General features: G+C 40.8%; 1 protein-coding gene across 1 annotated transcript in view; it reads right to left on the bottom strand.

Moving 5' to 3' along the window:
* The window catches only part of CDKAL1 (CDK5 regulatory subunit associated protein 1 like 1), a 679,847-nt gene that overhangs the window by 254,020 nt on the left and 404,541 nt on the right, over positions 1-21,286 (bottom strand). Inside the window, 1 exon segment of the mRNA XM_069957933.1 lies at positions 7,128-7,294. Coding sequence (XP_069814034.1) covers positions 7,128-7,294 — 167 coding nt within the window.

Here is a 21,286-nt window from a genome sequence, read left to right on the forward strand (position 1 = left end):
CCAAAAGGACAGTCAGGTGCAAATGTTTTTGTTGTGATAATAATGGACAGTGTGAACACACCAATCTAGCAACTAGCAGTGCTAATTGTCAATGGTGCCACAGCATACACCAATAGGTACATAAGCGGTAGAATACATTTACACCTCTGGTCATGTAAAACTTTGCAACTCGTATGAAAACAAAGTCTTAACGCCTGCTAACAGACACCTCATTATTTTCTAATAATGTTCAGGCTGACATACTATATACCCTGATAAAGATTTCCAACACCAATACTATTCATTAGAAAATTCATCTTTAATCCACTATTAAAATAGAAGAATAAGGCAATATTACAGCTCTGAAAGTAGAATATGTTTAACATATAGTAGGGAACTTTATGTGCCACTGTATAGCCACCAGTCAACTGCAAGATATCAAAGTAAGGGAGCTTGAACTCCATTGTTATTGTGCTGCAGAAATATGGAAAATGAACAGGCAATGCTTACCTCTTTGCACTCCCCCTGCATTCTTCCGCAGTGTTTCTGGCGACCCCCACTGGTAGTAGCCGCCACTTCAGAGGCAGTCACTCATCTCTGGAGTGACGGCCTGATCCGCCAATCACTGGCTGCGGTGCTGTCCCATCTTAGTCAATGATTGGCTTAGTGGGCTGTCACTCCCAAGAGGAGGTAGTCTTGAAAGTGGCTGCAACCAGGGGAGGACACCAGAGACAATATGGCGGGGATGGCTGAGCATGGGCTCTTTGTTATTTTCCATAAGTCTGCAGCTTCAGATCGAAAAATTTGAAGTGCCGGATGACCCCTTTAACCCCACTACTGACTGTTACTTGATCTACAGCCAAGTGATCATGCGAACAGAGCTTGATATACCTACTGGCATAGAACACACAAGAACACTGCAAATGCTTAAAGCGACTCTATACCCACAATCTGCCCCCCCCTCCCCCCAAACCGCTTGTACCTTCAGATAGCTGCTTTTAATCCAAGATCTGACACAGTGATGCAGGTGATACAGTTATTGTCCTTAAAAACATCTTTTAAAGTTGCAGCCCTGTGTCAAATTCACGTGGCCTAGAGTGTGTATGCCCTAGGATTGCACCACCCCTCCATCCCTCTTCATAACTAGGAACACCCCCGGGCAAGCTTTTTTCTATTCATCATTTGTACGAACACTGCACCCGTGCTTTAACGATCCAGCTCATGTGCAGTGTTCACACAGGTGATGAATAGGAGAAATTGTTCTAGAGACATTCCTAACGAGGAGGAGGGCGGGACGGAGGGGTGTTGCAATCCTAAGGCATGGGTGCTTTAGGCCACGCCAATTTGACACAGGGCTGCAAGTTTAAAAGTTGTTTTTTAGGACAATAACTTAATCCCCTGTCGAATGGACACCAGGACAGATCTTGGATAAAAAGCAGCTATCCAAAAGGTACAAGCGGTTTTGGGGGGGGGGGGGGGGGGGGGGGGGTCGACTGTGGGTACAGAGTCGTTTTAAAGGGGTTTTAGCCTAAAACTAACTGGCTGATTGGCTGAATGTTGACACCCAGCAGCCCCCTTGAACAGCCGACTGTTTTCACGGCGTTACGGATGCTGGAAGCCTTAGCTCTATACATTTTTTATAGAGCAGCTCTCATTGAAGTGAATAGAAGCTGCTCTGTTGTTATTTAGGGCCAACACTAAAAACATTGTACAAATCAGAAGCTTCTATCTCATGCATATTGCTTATTTCTGGAGCTGCAGTAGGCCAATCAGCTGATCAATGGGGGTTGGGGCGTAATTTTTTGCACCATGATCTTTAGTTTTTATTGGTATATTGGTGTAAAAGAAAATTTTGCTTATTACTACTTTTTTCTCATATATAATATATAAAAAAAATATCCTGGTGTTTTTATTTCCCTTTCCGTTAACACTGTTCAGTGTACGGGAACAATATTGTTTTAGTTTACTAGTCTGGACAATTTTGCCTGAGGGCAGACCCTATGAGATCACCCATGCGACAGGACGAAGCTAAGTATTTCTCATCTGTCTGTCAGAGAAAGCAATCAGTCCCGATCAGTCAGTGACAGATATTTGTCACTGACTTCCTTAAATGTGCAATTGCTATAGATCACTGTGTTTAGGGGTTAATGACAGACATGTAGGAAAGAACAGAGAAGGGCCCAATGACAGTTATGTATTCACATTCAAAATGACAGTCAAGGGATCCGCAGCGGATTTTGCTGCGAATTCGCGGATCAGTTACGTGTGAAACTGGTCTAACAGGCCAGACTGAGAACTGCAAGATTTCCATTTTAATATCAATCAATATTTTAAAATACTTCTGATAATTATTAAATAATTTGAGAATATTTATGGTATGTTCTCACACTGGATTTGCTACTGATTTTGACTTCTCTATTGAAGCTGACTGGGAAAGTCTGCAACAAATCTGCGACATGTGAACATACCTTTTAATGATCATTTTCTGATGACATACTCCCCTTTAAGTGGCTAAGTTCACACATACCCGCCTGTAAATTCCATCAGCATATGACTAAAAAAAAATGCCCAGGAACAGTGGTTGTGTTTTTGTTGAAATTATTTAATGTTCCAAGACAAATACAGGTTTAATGCATTTAGGTGTGACATAGTCACACAACGCTGAGAGAGTCCTGTCACTGCATTACAATCTCTCTCTCCATAGTGACCTTTCAGGATGGGATGTTTCTAAAGGGGAAAACCTACCACTGAGCAGTGCTTTGGACAGGTTAACCCCAAGAAGGTCAAGCACAATTGTAGGAAAATAGTTTCCATAGACTTTCCAGTTGCTAGGTTAATTACCACGTTGTTCCATGTGACCTTTTCATTACTAAACAATTCACACAGTGTCAGTAATGTTAACAGGAGGGCAGCCTAGGGGAATCACCCAATTCCTAAAGCTCAATCACTGCATTTATCTTGGAATAATTCTGTTTTTCTAAGTGCTCTGAATTTACAACTGAATGATATACCAGACTGATGGCAATAATAATCAAAAATGTAAAGAACCATGGTAATGACCGAGCACATTTCCTTCTTTACATTAATATGCATAGTTGGATTGTATGTGTAATTGCCACAAAAACTAATCCGTATTCTAGCAATCTCAGGAGACAACGTAAATGGGTAAAACAGCATTACAAAATATTCAAAAAATGCATCACTGCTTCAGAAATTTCTGCAACCGTCCCATTTATGTGAATAGGATTCATAGTATTCCATGTCCCTTCTGTAGAAACAATCTCATTAAGATGAAAATTCAGTAACTGCTGAAAAAGCTAAAATATCTTATGTAACTGCTTTTCAAAAAAAAAATAAAATACAGATTTGAAAAAAAAAAATATATATATATATATATATATATATATCAGTAACTGCTGCATGTGAACATAACAGGACCTGTGTGTCTGAGTTTAAAGGTATCTTCCACAGTGCTTACATTGACTACAGATTGAACAATGCTGATGGCTATTATACATGAATCAGAAAGATGTAAGGGTCCATTTATACAAAAAGATTATCTGACAGATTCAGTGTCGGACTGAGGTATCTGGGGCCCACCAGAGGAAATGGTCCTAGGGGCCCACCAATGAAGAAACTGTGAGAAAAGACATGTGAATCAGTATATGTGCATGTTGTAAAGCTGGGGGCCCACCGTAGGATCCTCTGGTGGGCCAGTCCAACACTGGACAGATTATCTGCCAGAAATTTGAAGCCAAAGCCAGAAACAGACTATAAGCAGAGATCAGGTCATAAATGAAAGCCTGAGATTTCTTCTCTTTTCAAAGCCATTCCTGGCTTTGGCTTCAAATCTTTGGCAGATAATCTGTCAGATAATCTTTCTGTGTTAATGGACCCTTAAAAAGAATCTATCTAAAAATTTTGTTCTAAACTGCTGACACTGTTAGGTCAGGACGACACATGACACCTTTAACATATCCATTTGTGCCTCCATAGCATACAAAAATGCTTTTATTCTCTGGTGCAAACAGTATTTAAAAAAAATAAAGCAGCCCCAAGCTCTAAAAGGCTCCTTGCTCTCTCTCTCCCCCCCCCCCCCCCATCAATATCACTACTTAATCGACAGTCAAATGAAGGTAAAGTCCTAAGCAGGGTCAGATATGGGAAGGGGAGGGAGAAGGAGCCTAGGAAAATTTGCACTATATAACAGAAGTATTTTCTATGATATGGAAGTACAGACAGATATATGAATTTCCGTATAACAGTGTCAGCAGTTAAGAACATGAATTGCGGCTGACAGATTCACTTTAAGGGTGCCTTCACACGTACCGTATCACTATGTATTTATCTCTGCGAGCTTCTCGCACATAAATCCACAGCGATACTGATTGCTATCAAGCCAATGTATGTGTATTCTCACTGCGTGTTTGTTGCAATTTTTACATGCGAGTTTGGATTTTCATATGATTTCCACAGGCAAGTTCAACATCACAAAAAACCCAGCTACTTTCATGCGAGTTTTGTGCGAGAAATAAGCAGCGATATGGTACGTGTGAAGGGTGGGTTCACACATAACAGAATCACAGTAGATTTTAAGTTTGCAGCAAAATCCGCTGCGATTCCCGTACTGTCAGTTTGAATAGGGTTACATACAGAGGAATTTTCATTCCACTGCGAGTATGTAAATGCCGCCCCCTTGAGCAGTACATCAGGATCCCGTGAGCCACAGAAGCAAGCCGGAGCGCGGAACGGTAAAGTATTCACCGGGCCGTGGCGGGTGGCGTTTACATACTAGCAGCGGAATGAAAATTCTGCTGCGAGTATGTAAACCTATTAAAACTTATCTAACAAATGCAATTTAAGGATTTGATGGATTGCAGAACCTATTTTGGTGTGAACTATAGCATTGGTTCTACAGGTACATGCAGAAGCAGAGATGTTACTGCATAATAATATTATGCCATTAAGCTTCTAGTAAGGTTGGTAACATAGTTATTAGGTTGAAAAAAGACAAAATTTCATGTTCAACCTGCAGAAACCCTACTGTGTTGATTCAGAAGGCAGCAAAAACCCTATGAGACAGATGCTAATTGCCCCATCACCAAATGGCAAATCAGAATAATCCCTGCTCCGTGCTTCAGAGTTTTTCCGGGACTCCTAGCGTCTGGACATACCACTAAGCCAATCAGTGTGCTGCCCCGTCGCTGCCACTGATTGGCTGAGTGGGACGTTCAGATGCTGGGAGCCCCCGAAGCAAGCCAGACCTAGTAATGTATGCACCGGGACGCAGGGGCTCAAGGGGGCTGCCTTTTACACACTCGCAGTGGGATGACAATTCCGCTGTGAGTATGTAATCATATTGGAAGTGACAGTGAACAGATCTGCACAGATCCATTACGTGTGAACCCACCCAAATATTTCTGCTGAATCTTTTCTCACCAATTTATTTATCAATCTACTCAGCTTTTATTACTTTTTTTTACTTTTGTATTCTGCTTTTGCATTTATGGATTCAAAAATTGTAAAGTTTATAGCTGTATCTATGCGCTTACAATGCAAATAAAAACCAGAATTGGAAAGAAAAGGTTTCACCAAAATAAGACAGTGAACTCAGACTAAACAGACTCTAATAAGAGCTGAACTACATGTTCAAAGCTTATGTTGTATGATCAAAATCTACAGGCACTTGCTCATATAGCCTTATATAAAACACCACCTTACCACTACGACTACTTTACATAATCACTTCAGAGATGAACAGCTGTAGCTTTAACATATAATTTTGCAATTGCCAGCCCCACTTCATTCTCCCTTTCACCTGATATACTAACACATCTTGCATATGTCCAAAAGGCAAGTGATAAGGGCCCTTTAAAGTGTCACTACATAAAGCACTTGCAGTTTGCTCTGGCATTTAATTAGCATGCAAGGGCCACGGCTCGCTATAACAATCCATCAGATGTGTCATTACTGCAGGTTCAGATGCCCATGAGAATCAATTGAATGTGAAACTTTTTTTTTTTTTACTTCAACAGAGGAGAAAAAAAATTATAAAAGCAACCAGAAGTGTAATTTAAAATGTCGTCCCTTTGTGTGCAAACCATTTGTTAATTGTTTTCTCATTGTTTGAAATCATTTTCTAGAATGTGTTGCCCTCTAATAGATGATAAAAAGGTGACAACTGGCCCCTAATGCCTAATGTACATCTGTAGCTTTTGTCATATTTACATGCCTATGTTTTTTTTTAGTGTAGCTTCACACATACTGGATCCACAGCAGATTTCACACTGCGAGTTTGCAGCAAAATCCGCTGCGGATCCTGGTAGCTTGAAGGTCTATGGGGTTACATATCCGCAGCAGAATTTTCATTTCACTGCGGATATGTAACCCGCCCCTTAAACCCCCCGTTGCCCGCAGCATTAATTACCTGCTCGGCGCTGCGGCTGTGTGTGAGGCTGCTGGCTCCCCTTGCTCCCCATCATCTCCCTGATGAAGTCTGAGTGACTGAACCCGTGGGATGCTCTGTCCTGACCCGGCCCACCTTGTGATCACCATACTGTTGGTATCTTACATTTTCTTTAGACAAAATCTTTGCACTACCACTTGACTTGTATTTGTTTCATGGTATTCGTTTATGGGATATAGATGCATTGATTAGCATTTCACATTAAATTTTGCACTTATTTGATACGATTATTTTACATATTTATTCTATTTCTTGTCATTATTTATGTGATATGGCTGACACTTGACACATTGTATTGGTGGGCCTTGGTACACTGGGCCGTATTATGGCCAGTGTAGTAGTTGTATTTTAATTGTTTTTAATCATTTTTTGTCCCTTGCATTTATGTAAATAAAATTGGTTGTTTGATATTGAATATTAGTGAGGTGCAGTCCATTCTTTTCCAATCCTTTTTCTCTTTTGCCTATGTATATATAGTTTGGGTTGTTAGGACTTGCACTCCTCCTTGTATATTGCTTTGCATGGTGCCAGCCTATATATTGTGTGTATAAGCTAACCCCCTTAGGGGGCTCCACTCTCTAAAACCACAGCTGAAGTAGTATATCACAGCCACTTGCTTCTTCTATTGTGGTGATCATCTAATAGACCTTAATTCACTTAAAATAATCCATACAACTCTTACCTCCAGATGCTCTAGAATATAAGGGGGGTTGGTCATGCCCAATCTTAACATTGCACCTTCAGGGATAACTTCAACCAGCTTCCAAAGAAGAGTAGGAAGATCTGTGCCGATGTCTCTGCCATAGGCACCTGTGTCTTCGCTGGTCAGCCAGATTTCACAGACACCCTCTGCAATAAACCAATAAGGTAATAAGTCATTTTTTATCACACAGTTTTGCCTTTTAATTTAGGGTTTTACAGGGCCATTATACAGCCATTTTGAACTCTCTTTTTTTTAACTAGAAATAAGCATGGTCTTATGGGTAGCAATGGGTTATTCACTGCTGTAACAATACATTAAGTGATTAGTAAAGAGATTTTGGTCATTAACAGCATAGCACAGGAACAGCATGAATTCATTGCATCATAGACTTAATATAATACAACCAAGAAAGGGAACCAGCAGCGGATACCTTGACTCTGTACGTAGCAAACAGAGGATAACCCCTGTTAAACATCACAACACTTCTCCAGGCTACAGCGTAGAAAAAAGGTCACAGGTTTCTTTCCAGCGATGTTTTTTTGATCCACACAATAAGAAATAAGACTTAATATAAACTTCACTTACAATCAGAATGGGGCAGATATAGCAATGTTATCAAAAGGATGCATTATTGCTGTCAGAACCATGAGCCATTGTGTAGTCTCTGCCTGCTCCACCAGCCTTGACTGTAAGGGTGCGTTTACACAGACAGATTTATCTGACAGATTATTGAAGCCAAAGCCAGGAACAGACTATAAACAGAGAACAGATCATAAAGAAAAGACTGGGATTTTTCCTCTACTCAAATAAATTCCAAGCTCTAGCTTTAATAATCTGTCAAATAATCTGGTCTGTAAAAAACACATCATTAAATGAGGGAGAGATCAATTGATCAAGGTTGGTGGAGAGAGAAGCAGCCACTGTGTACCACTCCAATGGCTTGTGCGTCAGGCATCATGAAAGTGATGATAGGTTTCCCTTGAAGGGAATCTGTCAGCTCCTGGGCCCTTCCTAAGTGTGCTGTAGCTTGCAGTACCCTAGTGAGCATGGTACCTTTTGGTAATTTGTCCATGAAGTGGATTATGCACAATCCTACTGTAATGAAGTGTCAAAGTGTCAAACTGCCTACACAGAACTGATCTGCAATCAGAGACACAGGCTTTCAGCTGAGCGAGCAGGAGGCCGGGCAGCATTGATTATTCATGAAGAGCAGGAAGGAGTGGTGAGGCGTGCCAGAGTATGAAACAAACAACACTTTGACACTTCATTGCAGTAGGATTGTGCATAATCCACTGCATGGACAAATTACCAAAAGGTACCATGCTCACTAGGGTACTGCAAGCTACAGCACACTGTCAGCACCTCAGGTAGGGACCAGGTGCTGACAGATTCCTACTAAGGGTAGCTTCACACGTACCGTATCACAGCAGAATTCATGCTGCTAGTTTGCAGCGAATTCCATTGTGGATGCTGGTAGTGTGAAGTGAATGGGTCACATTCCCGCAGTGGAAATTTCCCTCAGCGGCCAGTATGTGACCCGGTTCTTTTAACCCCTCCGCATCCCGCCGCCGCGGAGAATACATTACCTGCTCGTTGCCGCGGCTGTGTGTGAGGCTCCTGGCTCCCCATCAATCAATCAGTGCACAGCAGCACTGATTGGGAGCGAGGGGAGCCGGGAGCTTCACACACAGCGCGGCGCCGAGTAGGTAATGCATGCTCTGGGCCGGGGCTGCGGGCAGCGGGGGGTTAAAGGGGCCAGGTCTCATGTCTGCAGCGGAATGAAAATTCCCTTGCAGGTATGTGACCCCATAGAACTTCACTATACCAGGATCCGCAGCGTGAACCAGGAATTCACAGCGTGAAATCCGCTGCGGATCCGGTACGTGTGAAGCTACCGGTGTGAAGCTTGCCTCCAGCAAAATGACACACAGCCCATGTCAAATGTCCCTAACCAATGAGTAGAGATATCGCTTTAGCTACTGTACTCCACGTTTTTACAACATTAATTGACATACTTCTGCAGTGAATGCAACTATATTGTGTGTTCATGCATGAGGCGTTGCCAGCATATCTAAAATGTAAAGCTAATGTCTGATATACATACCACATAGAGGTATTCACCCTCTTTTTACTCAGATTGCAATTTATAGCGTTCTGTATTCTGATGGTTATACCCACTTTTCACATGTCAGAATATGTTGGGCTTAGTTAACTGGGACACACACTGCTGCTAGAACATGTGTCTTTAATATTCTTTCGAGTGTCATGATCTTCAAGCTATTGGCCCTGCCATTGACAAAGTCTATGGACAACATGTAAAAGAACCCTGCAGGACTATGAATTAAATGTGGCTTCTCGTATTTAAAGCTTCTACATGCAGATCTTATGGAAAGGCACATACTGGAGAATTGCAGTTCATCCAGTTCAACTTAACAGTAGTTCTTCATAAATAAAAAGCAATCATTTTAACTTGCCTTGCACTTACATGCAAGTAAAGAGCATTCATTTTAGCAAAAAATTACATCCTATTCATTCTGGAAAGAAAATAAAAGGTTGTTTCATGGCCGTGTAAAGAATTATTAGATCTATCAAAGCATTTTTATATAAGACTGAGGCAGAAAGGCACATTATAAATGCCCACTGCCCCAACATAAAAGTCATTTTTTTTTTTTACCCATCTGCCTTCTGAACATTTTTTAATCCATTCTGTTTCTGCTCAAGTTTAATGGCATTAGGCTTTCTACCTAATTAACCAAAACTTTAATGAACTATTAATTTCTGTACTAAACCATTCCATAACTGTCAGTGCAATATCACAGACAGCCATCGCAGGTATAGCAGTATGTCATTGTTCTGTAGCAGCCTCGACAGGAAAGCACACAATTTTTTTTTTATACATTTAGAGTTCAAGATCATTAAGTTTTACAGATTTAGTCTGAATGACTGTGGAGTGGGTGATAAGTGTTAGACTGAATTAACAGAATTAAAAAAAAAAAACAAAAAAAAAAAAAAACACAAAAAAAAAACACAACAACAACAACAACAACACACACACACGAAAGCAGCAATGTCTTTCTAATCCATGATAATAGTTAAAGAGGCCCTCTACTAAAATGTCTTTCAGTAACTATTAGTAAAATTAGAATTCTGCAGAATTTCTTCTAATAATTCTTTGATTTGTGCTTCCTTTGTGGTTCCTCCTTGAGACATAGGAAAAGTCTAATGACTGGGTATTACCATTCTCATTGTCAAGAGGGTGTGCCCTAAAATATTGGTGGCCTTCTCTTTTTGACAGTTATTATGACTAATGATAATGTGTGTATGTCATAGGCTGGGTAAAAGAAAGGACAGATGCCAACTGAAGCACATTCACAATTGGGATCTTTAATGTGGCTTTTTTATGCTGAAAAACAAAGTACTCATTGTTCACTGCATCAATATATGAAGTGTATATGCTAAATATACTTTTTCAAAGGACATAGGTAGCTAACAAGCAAATATAAGCACCCCAATCTAACATAGATTGAATGAGTTGTGTGGAGAAAGGTAACATTTATGAGGTATGAGGACACCTAAAAAAAATAAAAAAAATAACAGACACTCATCTGCTGCCTGATCCCATTCCATTTCAACGGTGCTTAGTTCGCCACTGTTCACACAGGACAATGCCTTCTCAGCCAATCACTGGCTGAGGCTGATTACTGCTGTAGCCAGTGATTGATTAGATGGGTTTCCTACGTTTCAAGACAGCACCAGGAAGTGATGAGTGACAGGAACCTGGCCACTGTTAAAAGGCTAGCAGTGGGGGATGAGGCTGGTAATAACCTTTATTTTTAAACATTAAAAATGTTTCCTCTTCCCAGAACAAGCCTTTCTGTTATGAGCCTGAAGTAAAGGTTAGCTAGGGACAGCAAAGAAATAATATGATTTAAACTTAAAAAAAAATATTGTCTCTTCGCAAAAGTATTTTCTAAGAAATTCCTGTCCTCGAACTTGAGGGAGAATAACTTCTTTTCAAAGCCTGCTAAGCAAAGCCTAGTTGTGGGAAAATTGATGAAGGCCTATAAAAGATTGATGGAATATCTATACCTGTCCAGCCTTGTATACAAACACAATGCCTTTACCTAACACAGCATACCTTTTGTTGTACTGAATGGCTGCTCTGAATGGGAATCAGCAGGAGGACACACTGCTCTATTCTAGCAGCAGGCGACTCCGCATGTCTGTCTCTGAAGTATTTTATCACATCTAGCTGACATCACATGAGCACAGAAATGGCCTTTTATTGAGATTATCCCTTAAGATGATGAATTATTGTATCAGCACAGCTAGCACTCGATATATTAACAAACCCAGCACACACACACACAAAAAAAAACGTCCTGGTAACCTAAAATATTATGTTTTACAGAAACGAAAAAAGAGGTGATATTCACATATATGGTCTACAAGACTAAACACTGTACCAAAAGCAGGAGAGGTACAATGTGGAATGATTTTTATGTAGGAGAATAGAGTGGTAAATACTCAAGCTGAACTATCATCAGTCCTCTTCTTCAGCCAATACATTGCATTCTATTACTCCCAGCCACATGCTGTACCCAACAGGATTACACGAGGGGCTGCTGTACTGCTAGTAAATGTCACATACCCTGGGTAACAAATTAGAAACAGTGAATGGTATCATTTAGTATGGTTGAGGGACCTGCTGTTGGGTCAAGGTTTAAAACCTGACTAGTGGCACCTAGGGAGGGTTGAGGATACATGCATACTGCACACAAAAGTCATGGAGAATGTAAGCTAAGAATTCCCGGCCATTCTCAATGACGATGAGTATGGGAGAGGTTGTTCTGTAACCAACATCCAATGTTTGCAATAAACTGTAGACCAAATGACAACACAATTTACAGCAGAATGTGTACAACTACATACTTACACATATATATGATGTATATAGACCCATAGGCTGGGTTCACACACAGTATATTTCAGTCAGTATTTGGTCAGTATTTTGCAACCTCAACCAGGAGTGGATTGAAAACACAGAAAGGCTCTGTTCACACAATGGTGAAATTGAGTGGATGGCCGCCATATAACAGTAAATAACTCCCATTATTTCAATCTAACAGCTGTTGTTTTAATGGCAAATATTTGCTGTTATTTTAAATGGCGGCCATCCACTTAATTACAACATTGTGTGAACATAGCCTGTGTTTTCAACCTCTCCTGGTTGAGGTTGCAATATGACGACCACAATACTGACTAAAATATACTGTGTGTGAACCCAGCCTTACATGGTTAGAAAGTGTCCTCAGAAATCTTTTAATTCAAGGCAAGACAAGAAATGAAAAAGGCTGGGACAAACATCACGCACATATAGGAGTGATAAATATTTGTAAAACGTAAAGCTTGTATGTCCTATTCAGAGAACACTGTCATTTAAGAGATGTTTATTTCTAAGAAGTGTAATATTCTTGGCTAAGGCCCTACTCACACATCAGTAATCCTGTCCATAATAGTGGTTCCGCAACTACAGACAGGATTCAGACGTGTATCCGTCCATGTCACCATTTGCACAGACCAATTGATAGAAATGGATTGAATTGTGGAGCATTCAATTCCTTTAAAGGGGTTATCCAGCAGGCAGTGCTTGAATGTGTGGGCTGTCACTCCAGAGACAAGTTCGCCTCGGAAATAACGGAGCTGCAGTCAGTGGGGGACACTAGAGAGGCTGTGTCAGAACACTGGGGAAGCTCGGAGAGGTAGACATAATAGGGGAGATTTATCAAAGAGTGTAAAATATCCACAGGTGCAAACTGCCCACAGCAACCAATCACAGCTCAGCTTTCAGCTCTGGTAAAATGAAAGCTGAGCTGTGATTGGTTGCTGTGTTAAGTTTACACTAGTAGATATTTGACACCCTTTGATAAATCTGGGCCAACATGTTTATTATTTTTACCAACAGTGCAGGAAAATATAAAAACATTTTAAACAATGGATAACAACTTATAAAGACCACAGAGAGCTAAATGCCATACTATCTTAAGGGGAATGGTGATGTCACACTTCAGTAAGAAAAGATTTGACCCAACTAGGGCTCGTGTCATCAAGGACACAGAAATCTTTCATGGGGGCTATTAAACTCTAGGTTTGCTGTAACAAACAATGTAAGAGGGGTGAAGAATAAGTATACAACAAATCACTTGTGTCACTGTACATGAGAAGGTCATCAAGCTCCCGAACCAAAGCTTCAACAGAGTCTTCTAAACCCTGACTTGATGAAACTATAAATATTCCAGGCTATAGAGGTTATACTGTAGACTTATTTATGGATATGAAGGCTGCAGTGCGTCAAACCACTTTTTAAGAGACACAAAGCCTTTAAGGAACACACATGTTTATCGGGAACATTTGAAAGAAATAACATTGAAAATCAATACTATCAGCTAAAAAATTCCAAGGATTTTGGCCCTTTATGACTACTGTCTAAGGACTTGTTGGGTTAAGCTCATCTCTCTTTGTGGTGAATAAGTATCTGAAGATGTTAAAACACTGACCACTGGGGATCACCAAGGGAAAACGTGCACTAATAAAAGATCTGAAAAGCTGGAGCAACATTAGTGTATTACACTGCTGTAACATGGAACTTTCCCATGACAATGCCAAGAGCCTTTATTAACTTCAATTTACAAAACTTCAGCTCCAGGGTGCTTACTGTAAAGCCCCAGTCTTGGTTATATAACCAAAAGGTTTTATACTCTCTAAGACTAACTCATGACAAACAATGTTGGCATTTACAAAATATATTCTCCTCCATGCATGTTTATCCATACAACCAGTCTGTCCATCACGGATATGTGCATAAGAAATACAGCATGAATCTCATGCACATGGGATAAAATCCATGGGGGAGGATGAATAAGCTTAACTGCAACTACATCTACATTGTAAATTGCTTCTCTCTTACAATGGAAATCAAGCTAAGGGAAATATTATCTGACAGATAATCTGCCAAAGATTTGAAGCCAAAGCCAGGAATGGATTTGAAAAGAGGAGAAATCTCAGGCTTTCCTTTATGACCTGATCTCTGTTTATATTCTGTTCCTGGCTTTGGCTTTAAATCTTTGGCAGATAATCTGTCAGATAATCTTTCTGTGTAAATGGACCCTAAGATAGATCCATCATACATCCTCACTGAACCCCACTTAATCTATAATTGGGTCTAAATGTCTCTTTTGTCCCTGGTCTTATTTCCACCGACTGATAAAAGCACATTTTAGGATAGGAGTTAGGCTACGTTCACACAGAGCAAAAGGGGCGGATTACGCGAGGAAATATTTCCACCTGAAATCAACTGACGCTGAATTCCGAGCAGAATATAAGCAGAATCCCTGCGTATTCCGCTAGGAAAGTGTTCAGCTCGTAATCAGCTCTTGACAAATTCAGCGCGGAATACTCGAGGAATCCACGCTGAATCCGAATTCAGCGAGTATTTGGCGAGTGAACTAGACTATACCAGAATATATACTAGAATCCCCCCCCCCCTTCTTCCCCATTTCCGTGCTGATTCAGCGCGTAATTTTCGCTTGTATTCCGCGCTGAATACGCACGTATTCCGCGCTGAAACAGAAAATCCGAGCCCCATTGGTTTGTATAGGCTTCCGCTAGCGGAAGAATAAACATGTTCATTCTTTTGGCGGAAAGCGGATTGGTTCAGTGCGGAAATTCCACTGTGTGAACTGCAGAGCAGAATTTCCATTCAACACAATGGAAATTAGCTCTGCAGCTATTTTAACGGCTGAAATTTCAGCGCAGAAATTCAGCTGCTTTTGCTCTGTGTGAACGAGCCCTTAGAGGCGGAATATAAAAAAAAAAAATTTATTTTCCTAGGGAAAGTACCCCACAGACATCTTTGTACAAGATGCAACAGCCAATCACTGCGCTCAAATGAAAGTGACCGCTGCGGCCAGTCATTGGCTGCAGCGTCCTGTGCTGAGTGTACAGGGATGCCGCTGGGACACTTTCACTTAGTGGCACCACTGGAGGAATCAGAGGGGTAAGTTTGTATGGGTTTTTTAAAGTCTTCCAATTAATGCACCCTGAGAATTTTTTTTGATAATTCTAAAAAAAAGCCATCAATACTTAAAGCAAAGAAGAACTAGAAGAGTAGTTATACAGCACAGGTACTGTGCCTCCAAATTCTGATAGACCCCCATATAAGTCAGTGGGGTCCATTGTGTGATGAATTCCACTCAGCAGTGTTGCTTCAGTTAATAAAACTGGAGAACACAAAGCTCATGTGAACAGTGACTATAGTCAATTAGTTATCAAAAAAGGCAACTTTCTAATATACTATATATCTCAGTTAAATGCCAATTAATGAAACCATTTTTATTTTCATCCTCATTGTGAAAACTTCTTGATACCGGTATTAGGTTCATTATGTGTACTAGAGCGCTCTCTTATAATGGACCTTGCCTCTGTGTTATGGTCCCCATTGCCACCTTTAGCTGAACATGATCACAACAAACTTTCCACCTATGAACGTACACAAGAATGCTTTTATTTATGGAGGGCAAACTAAGCTTAAAAACAAACTTAAAAGTACAGTAGATGTGACATAGCACCACTGACTGTGGTATGAAGGAACCCTAGAGATCTATTAGGCCCAAAATTCAGAGAAGTTTTAGACCAGTGGTTTCCCCAAGCTGCAACCCGAAGCAATCTTCAAACACAACATGCAAACACACATCTTTGCTATGAGACTGGACTTGGACTAGGTGCTAATAGAAAAAAAAAAAAAAACAACACATAATGGGGCTCAATTAATTGAGAGCCACATTAATTGAGAGCCAGTGGGGAAAAATGAAACAATACCTTCATGATGTTTGTTGGGATGGCTTTGTTTTAGGGCAGTTTGGTGTTTTGCAGTGCATTTGCAGTTTTGTGAAATTGCCTACATTCTGCATTTCCCTCCCATAGATATAAAAATGTCTATATGCATATTGGCATTTTTTCAAATTATTTAATAGAAAGAACCACAAAGAGGAAAATGTCTATACTAATAAAGCCAACGAAAGGCAGGAAAAACTGCTGGCATTTTTTTGTGGCTTTTTTCCCCCCAGTCCCCCAAAAAGAGTTGTGCAAAATTTTGAGGAAAGCCTTAAAAAAGTGACTGTACCACCAGGCCCAGGCTGAAGCACTGGAGGCGGGCCGACCCACCCTTAGTGGGAAGAAACTCCAGCCCCTTCATGACGTGACTTCATTAGAATCAATGGAACCCTATCATAGAGGGGCTAGGGTTTCCTCCCACTAAGGGTGGATCGGTCCACCTCCAGTGCTTCAGCCTGGGCCTGGTGGTACAGTCACTTTAAGGATAAAACAAAACACTGCACAACACCTCAGTATATAGCATAGTGACCGCCAAGATCTATGTGGCTAATAATTAATTGTAGATAATAAACTGAAACACTTTCTATACAAGAGCCAGAACTTTGATTTCATTTTCAACCTAGTAAAGCAGTTAAGCCTCCAAGCCTCTGTATTACCAACACAAATGCATGCGTATTGTCAGAAGCTTATGATAGATTACAAAAGCAATCTTATAAGAAAAGGTTAGGAAGGAACAATGACAGGCCTTTACATTTTATTGATTACTTGGAAAACATCATACTCCCTACCCCCCCCCCCTATATAAACATATTGCAGAGCGTCTGTATGGACACTTTATTTATTCCAAGGCAGTGTGGATTTCTGCAGGTTGTCTGGACTCCAGGCCCTTAGCTGTGACCTTCCTGCACTTATCAATAACTCTATAACCTCTATCTTATTCCCTTTCCTACTGAGAATTCTTCTGGCAGCCCAGGCTGCTGAAATACATCTCCCTCTGCCACGCTAAAATCTCAAAGACCATCTGCCAAGAGGAGGCCTGACATAAATGTTTGTCAAAAATTGCCTGCAGTCTCAGGGACAATCAATCCAAGGCTGCCATGTTAGCTCCTTGGCTTGGCCTTTACAATTCATTGCTAGATGAACGTCAGGGCTTTCTACAGGAAGGGAGATAGACAGCAGAGTTCTGTGACCTGAATTTAATTTTACTTGATCTTATTGTGCAGTCTAATGTCACCTTTACCTGCACTCATTTTCTTCATTAGTTTGACAACAGAGTTCAGTATGTCGGGGGCATTTACTGAAATAATTGACCAGTACAATTGTTTCCTATGAAAAGTTACAACTACTTCTATCCTGCATATGTAGCTATGTTTCAGCAGCCTAAATGCATGAAATGCTGCATTTAAAGGGAAACAATCGGCACAATTGTACAGATATGGTTCCCAGCAGCACAGTACATATCTACTGTGCAGCTTCCTGAGGCTACCAGACGCAGCTCCAGCTTTACAAAGGGGAAAAAGATGTTTTATTACGGTGTGTGGGGCCGGGAGAGGGGCGGCAACTAGTCATCTGGGCGGGGAGCTGCCTGTGACTAGTCACCACTCTGTGCCTGTCAGCGTGCAGTGCGGGGATGACTGACAGACAGAGAGACCACTAATGTGTTTCTCTACCTGTCAATCATCCCTGCACAGCTTTATATTACACCAGTCTTTGCGCACAACATTAATCAATAGGGGTAATTTATAATTGTTTTTACACATTTTTTTGTCTATACTTTGTTTTACCAATATTCCTTGACTTCATAGTCAAATATGCCTGGACTTTTGCAGTGGTAACTACTTTATGAAATGTGACAATTTAAAATTTTTCATGCGCTCTCACTAAAACCTAGACCACATTTTAAAACTAAAGAACATTTAGTCTGCGTGATTTATGAAGAATATGCCCCATTTTGATATATCTGCCACAGGTACATATAAGGGGACCAGCAAAAGTATCAAAAAATCATTTCAAATGCACATATATATTTTATATTTTTATCCAAATCTTGAAAAAGTAAAAAAAAAATACAAAACTAATAAACACACACACGGAAACATACTTTTCTGTACTAGTCCAATAATGTACCGTTCTGCGTGCGGTATATGAAGCTATTAAACTACAATAATTTCTGTTTTCACAGTTTAATAAGATGTTGACATTTACTGATTCACTGTCCCAAAATGTTAAAGTGAAAAAAGTTGCAGATGAAGAGTTTATTTAAAAAGTAACATTTTCTGACACTTAAGAATGACTGAAAATCCATCTCTAGTATTAAAATGGAAGTCCAACTTTAATGCATTCCTATCATTTCAAATAATTACTAATTATTCAATGGTACAGACTAGAGATGAGCGAACACAGCCTCCTAAACCCAGATTTGTTGAACCCAGATTTGTTGCTACTGAACGAAACTTTTTTCAAAGTTCAACAGTGGCTGCACAGGCTGTCTCTGACAGACAGCTACGCAGCCTGTGATTGGTTGAGCGGGCCATTACTTGTCATCATTAACACGCCCCCCCCCCCCTCAATAAAATGTCATTTACTGGAAAGTCTGAATGTAAGGTGGGATAATTAAAAGGAAAAAAAAAAAAACGAAAAGAAAAGAAAAGGAAAAAAAAGTTCCCTTCCCCCTGCAAGGTGCTGCCCTTGGTAAATACAGCCCTGACCATAACAGTAAATTTATTAAATCACTGTAATTAAAAATTCTTTTTTTCACAACTAAATTACCAATTCTAGTTCCTGTTGCCATGCTAGTGCCCCACCGTACCTCATAGCAACAGATCTGCATTTTCTGAACGCTCTCCTACTGCCTGTGTCACCTCCTGCTTTAGCTATACGGTGTGGCAGGCTGCAGGTGTAGTGGAGACAAGTGTGTTATCCCCTGTACTCAGTCTCACACTGTACTGCAGCTGAAGCTCTGCTATATATAATATACTAGCAAGGGCTATACAGTGTGCAGCTTCTTATGTGAGGCAATTAAATATGTCATCACTGGTCTTGCCTTGCCCACTCCCTAAACTCACCCACCTACCTGCAGGGCCAAGGGTCAAAGAGGAGTTCCTAACCTCTACAGTGCAGCAAGCTGTAACACCTCCTTGCTCCCCCTTTCACTGTGACAGTCAGGGCACAGCCTCCAGCTAAATGACAATCAAGCAGGGATCGGGAGAGTTGAGGCATCTTAGCCCTAAGCACTTCAGGGGCTTGGAAACTCCTCTTCAATTTTGTGCTGGAAAGTAAAAGCATTTTCCTACATTATGGAAGCTCATAGAAAAACGTGACATACAATTGCGTCTGTGTATAAAACTGACACAGAAGGAGTGCTATCCATGGTGGGTCCAGACACCCACAGTTAACTCTAAAGATGCCGCAACTAGAGACAAGGGATCCTACAGCATAAGGCTGAATCAATCTTCTCCAGTCACCAGGATTCAAATGCCAATAGTTCAGGTTCAAGCAAACCACTGTAAATTCACTCATCTCTAATCCCGACATCTAGCAGGGTAAGGGTATGTGCACACTACAAAAACTGTTCATTCTTTGGACGGACGGCAGAATCTGCTAGACTATAGAATAGAGACTATGGCACGGGCAAAGACATGCGGCCGCCAGAGTCCGTGAGCGGGTGCGAGCTGCACAACCTGCAGCGGGTTTTCCGTTAAGATTCTGTAGTGTGCAGAGGGAGATTTTTCCCTTTTTCACCATTGGAGCTCCATGAAGCAATTGCAGAGAACTAATGGTAACCAAGGCAACAAGAGGCCTTACCGAAGCTGCTGATGTCCTGGCTACAGAAGCCAAACAAGCTCTGCCCTAAGGAAGTGTCTGGTTTAGAGATGATCGAACAGGGCTGAGGTGCATGTTCGTACGAACCCGAACTATCAGCATTTGACTCCCGCTGCCTAGCTGTTCCATGGGGAAGGTGGCGACAGCCCGAGTGCCGCCTGGAAAACAGCTGTATCCTTGTTTTCCAGGCAGTACTCGGGCTGTCTCCACCTTACCCACGGAACGGAAGGCAGCGGGAGTCAAATGCAGATGGTTTGGGCTGTAGGTCATAGGCTGTATCCGTTTGTCAGGCGGTACTCGGGCTGTCTCCACCTTCCCCATGGAACGGGAAGGCAGCGGGAGTCAAATGCTGATAGTTCGGGTTCGTATGTTCGATCAGCTCTAGTCTGGATCTGCTATGGCTGTCAGTGTAACACAGACAGGCATTATATACACTGTAGTACTGATTGGTACTGCAGTACATTATATCCGCCATCAACAGATGGCACAGTCAAGTTACCTAGTGGGACAGTAAAAAAAAAAAATGTAGCGGAAGGAAAACACTGCAAAAAAAAAAAAAAAAAAAAAAAAAAAAACACAGTCCCCTAATGCAAATAATCAATTTAGGGGGAAAAAAGTACATACATTTAGTATCGCCACAGTGAACACAAAGAATTTCAAGGCTAGAAAAATGCATATTTTGCCATTTTTTTAATTAAATGTATAGGTTTTTCATGAGGAAATCAGGAAAAGATTACAACTAAAATCTAAAGTGCAATGTATGTCGAAAAAAACATCTCAGAAAAATGGACCTTAAGGCCATCTTTGGCCTGGTCCTGAAAGGGTTATGCTACTAAGTTTCAGAGGAATCGATTACAGAGCTGGCTCAAGAAGGGGGCCTCAGAATATTTAGGCAGTCCCTGTCAGCTTCTGCTTACCAGCTCTGATTAACAGATCTCTGTATTTAGGTATATAGGAAGATTGATCAATCAGAGCAAGCAAAACATGAAAAAGCAGCAGGGAACTATCCTGATGACTCCTATTCTGATTGCCAAATATTGGCCTCACTGAACTAATCTTGTTGTGGTATTAGTCCCGTTCTGATACACAAGTATCCTACAGATGGCAATCACATCATTATCACCAGGATAACAGCTCACTCACATTTCCATCAGTCCTTGCATCTAAATGTACAATACAGTCTTGGTACCTCAGGTATATACACTTACATGCTAAGCCCAAGGTTTTGGGAGGCCAATTAACCTGTATTTTTACAGTATGGATCACAACACAGTAAGAAAGCCAATGCTGTCAGCAACAAAAAGAGAATAGCTCTAATTTTTTTTCCATATTCCTTAACACTTTAAGGAGCTGTGCACTTTCAAAAGCTCAATAAACATAATGCAGTAATATTAGCTTTAAGAATAATACATGAAGAAAAAAAA

Source organism: Dendropsophus ebraccatus, chromosome 2 (assembly GCF_027789765.1).
Source record: "Dendropsophus ebraccatus isolate aDenEbr1 chromosome 2, aDenEbr1.pat, whole genome shotgun sequence".
NCBI classification, from domain to species: domain Eukaryota; kingdom Metazoa; phylum Chordata; class Amphibia; order Anura; family Hylidae; genus Dendropsophus; species Dendropsophus ebraccatus.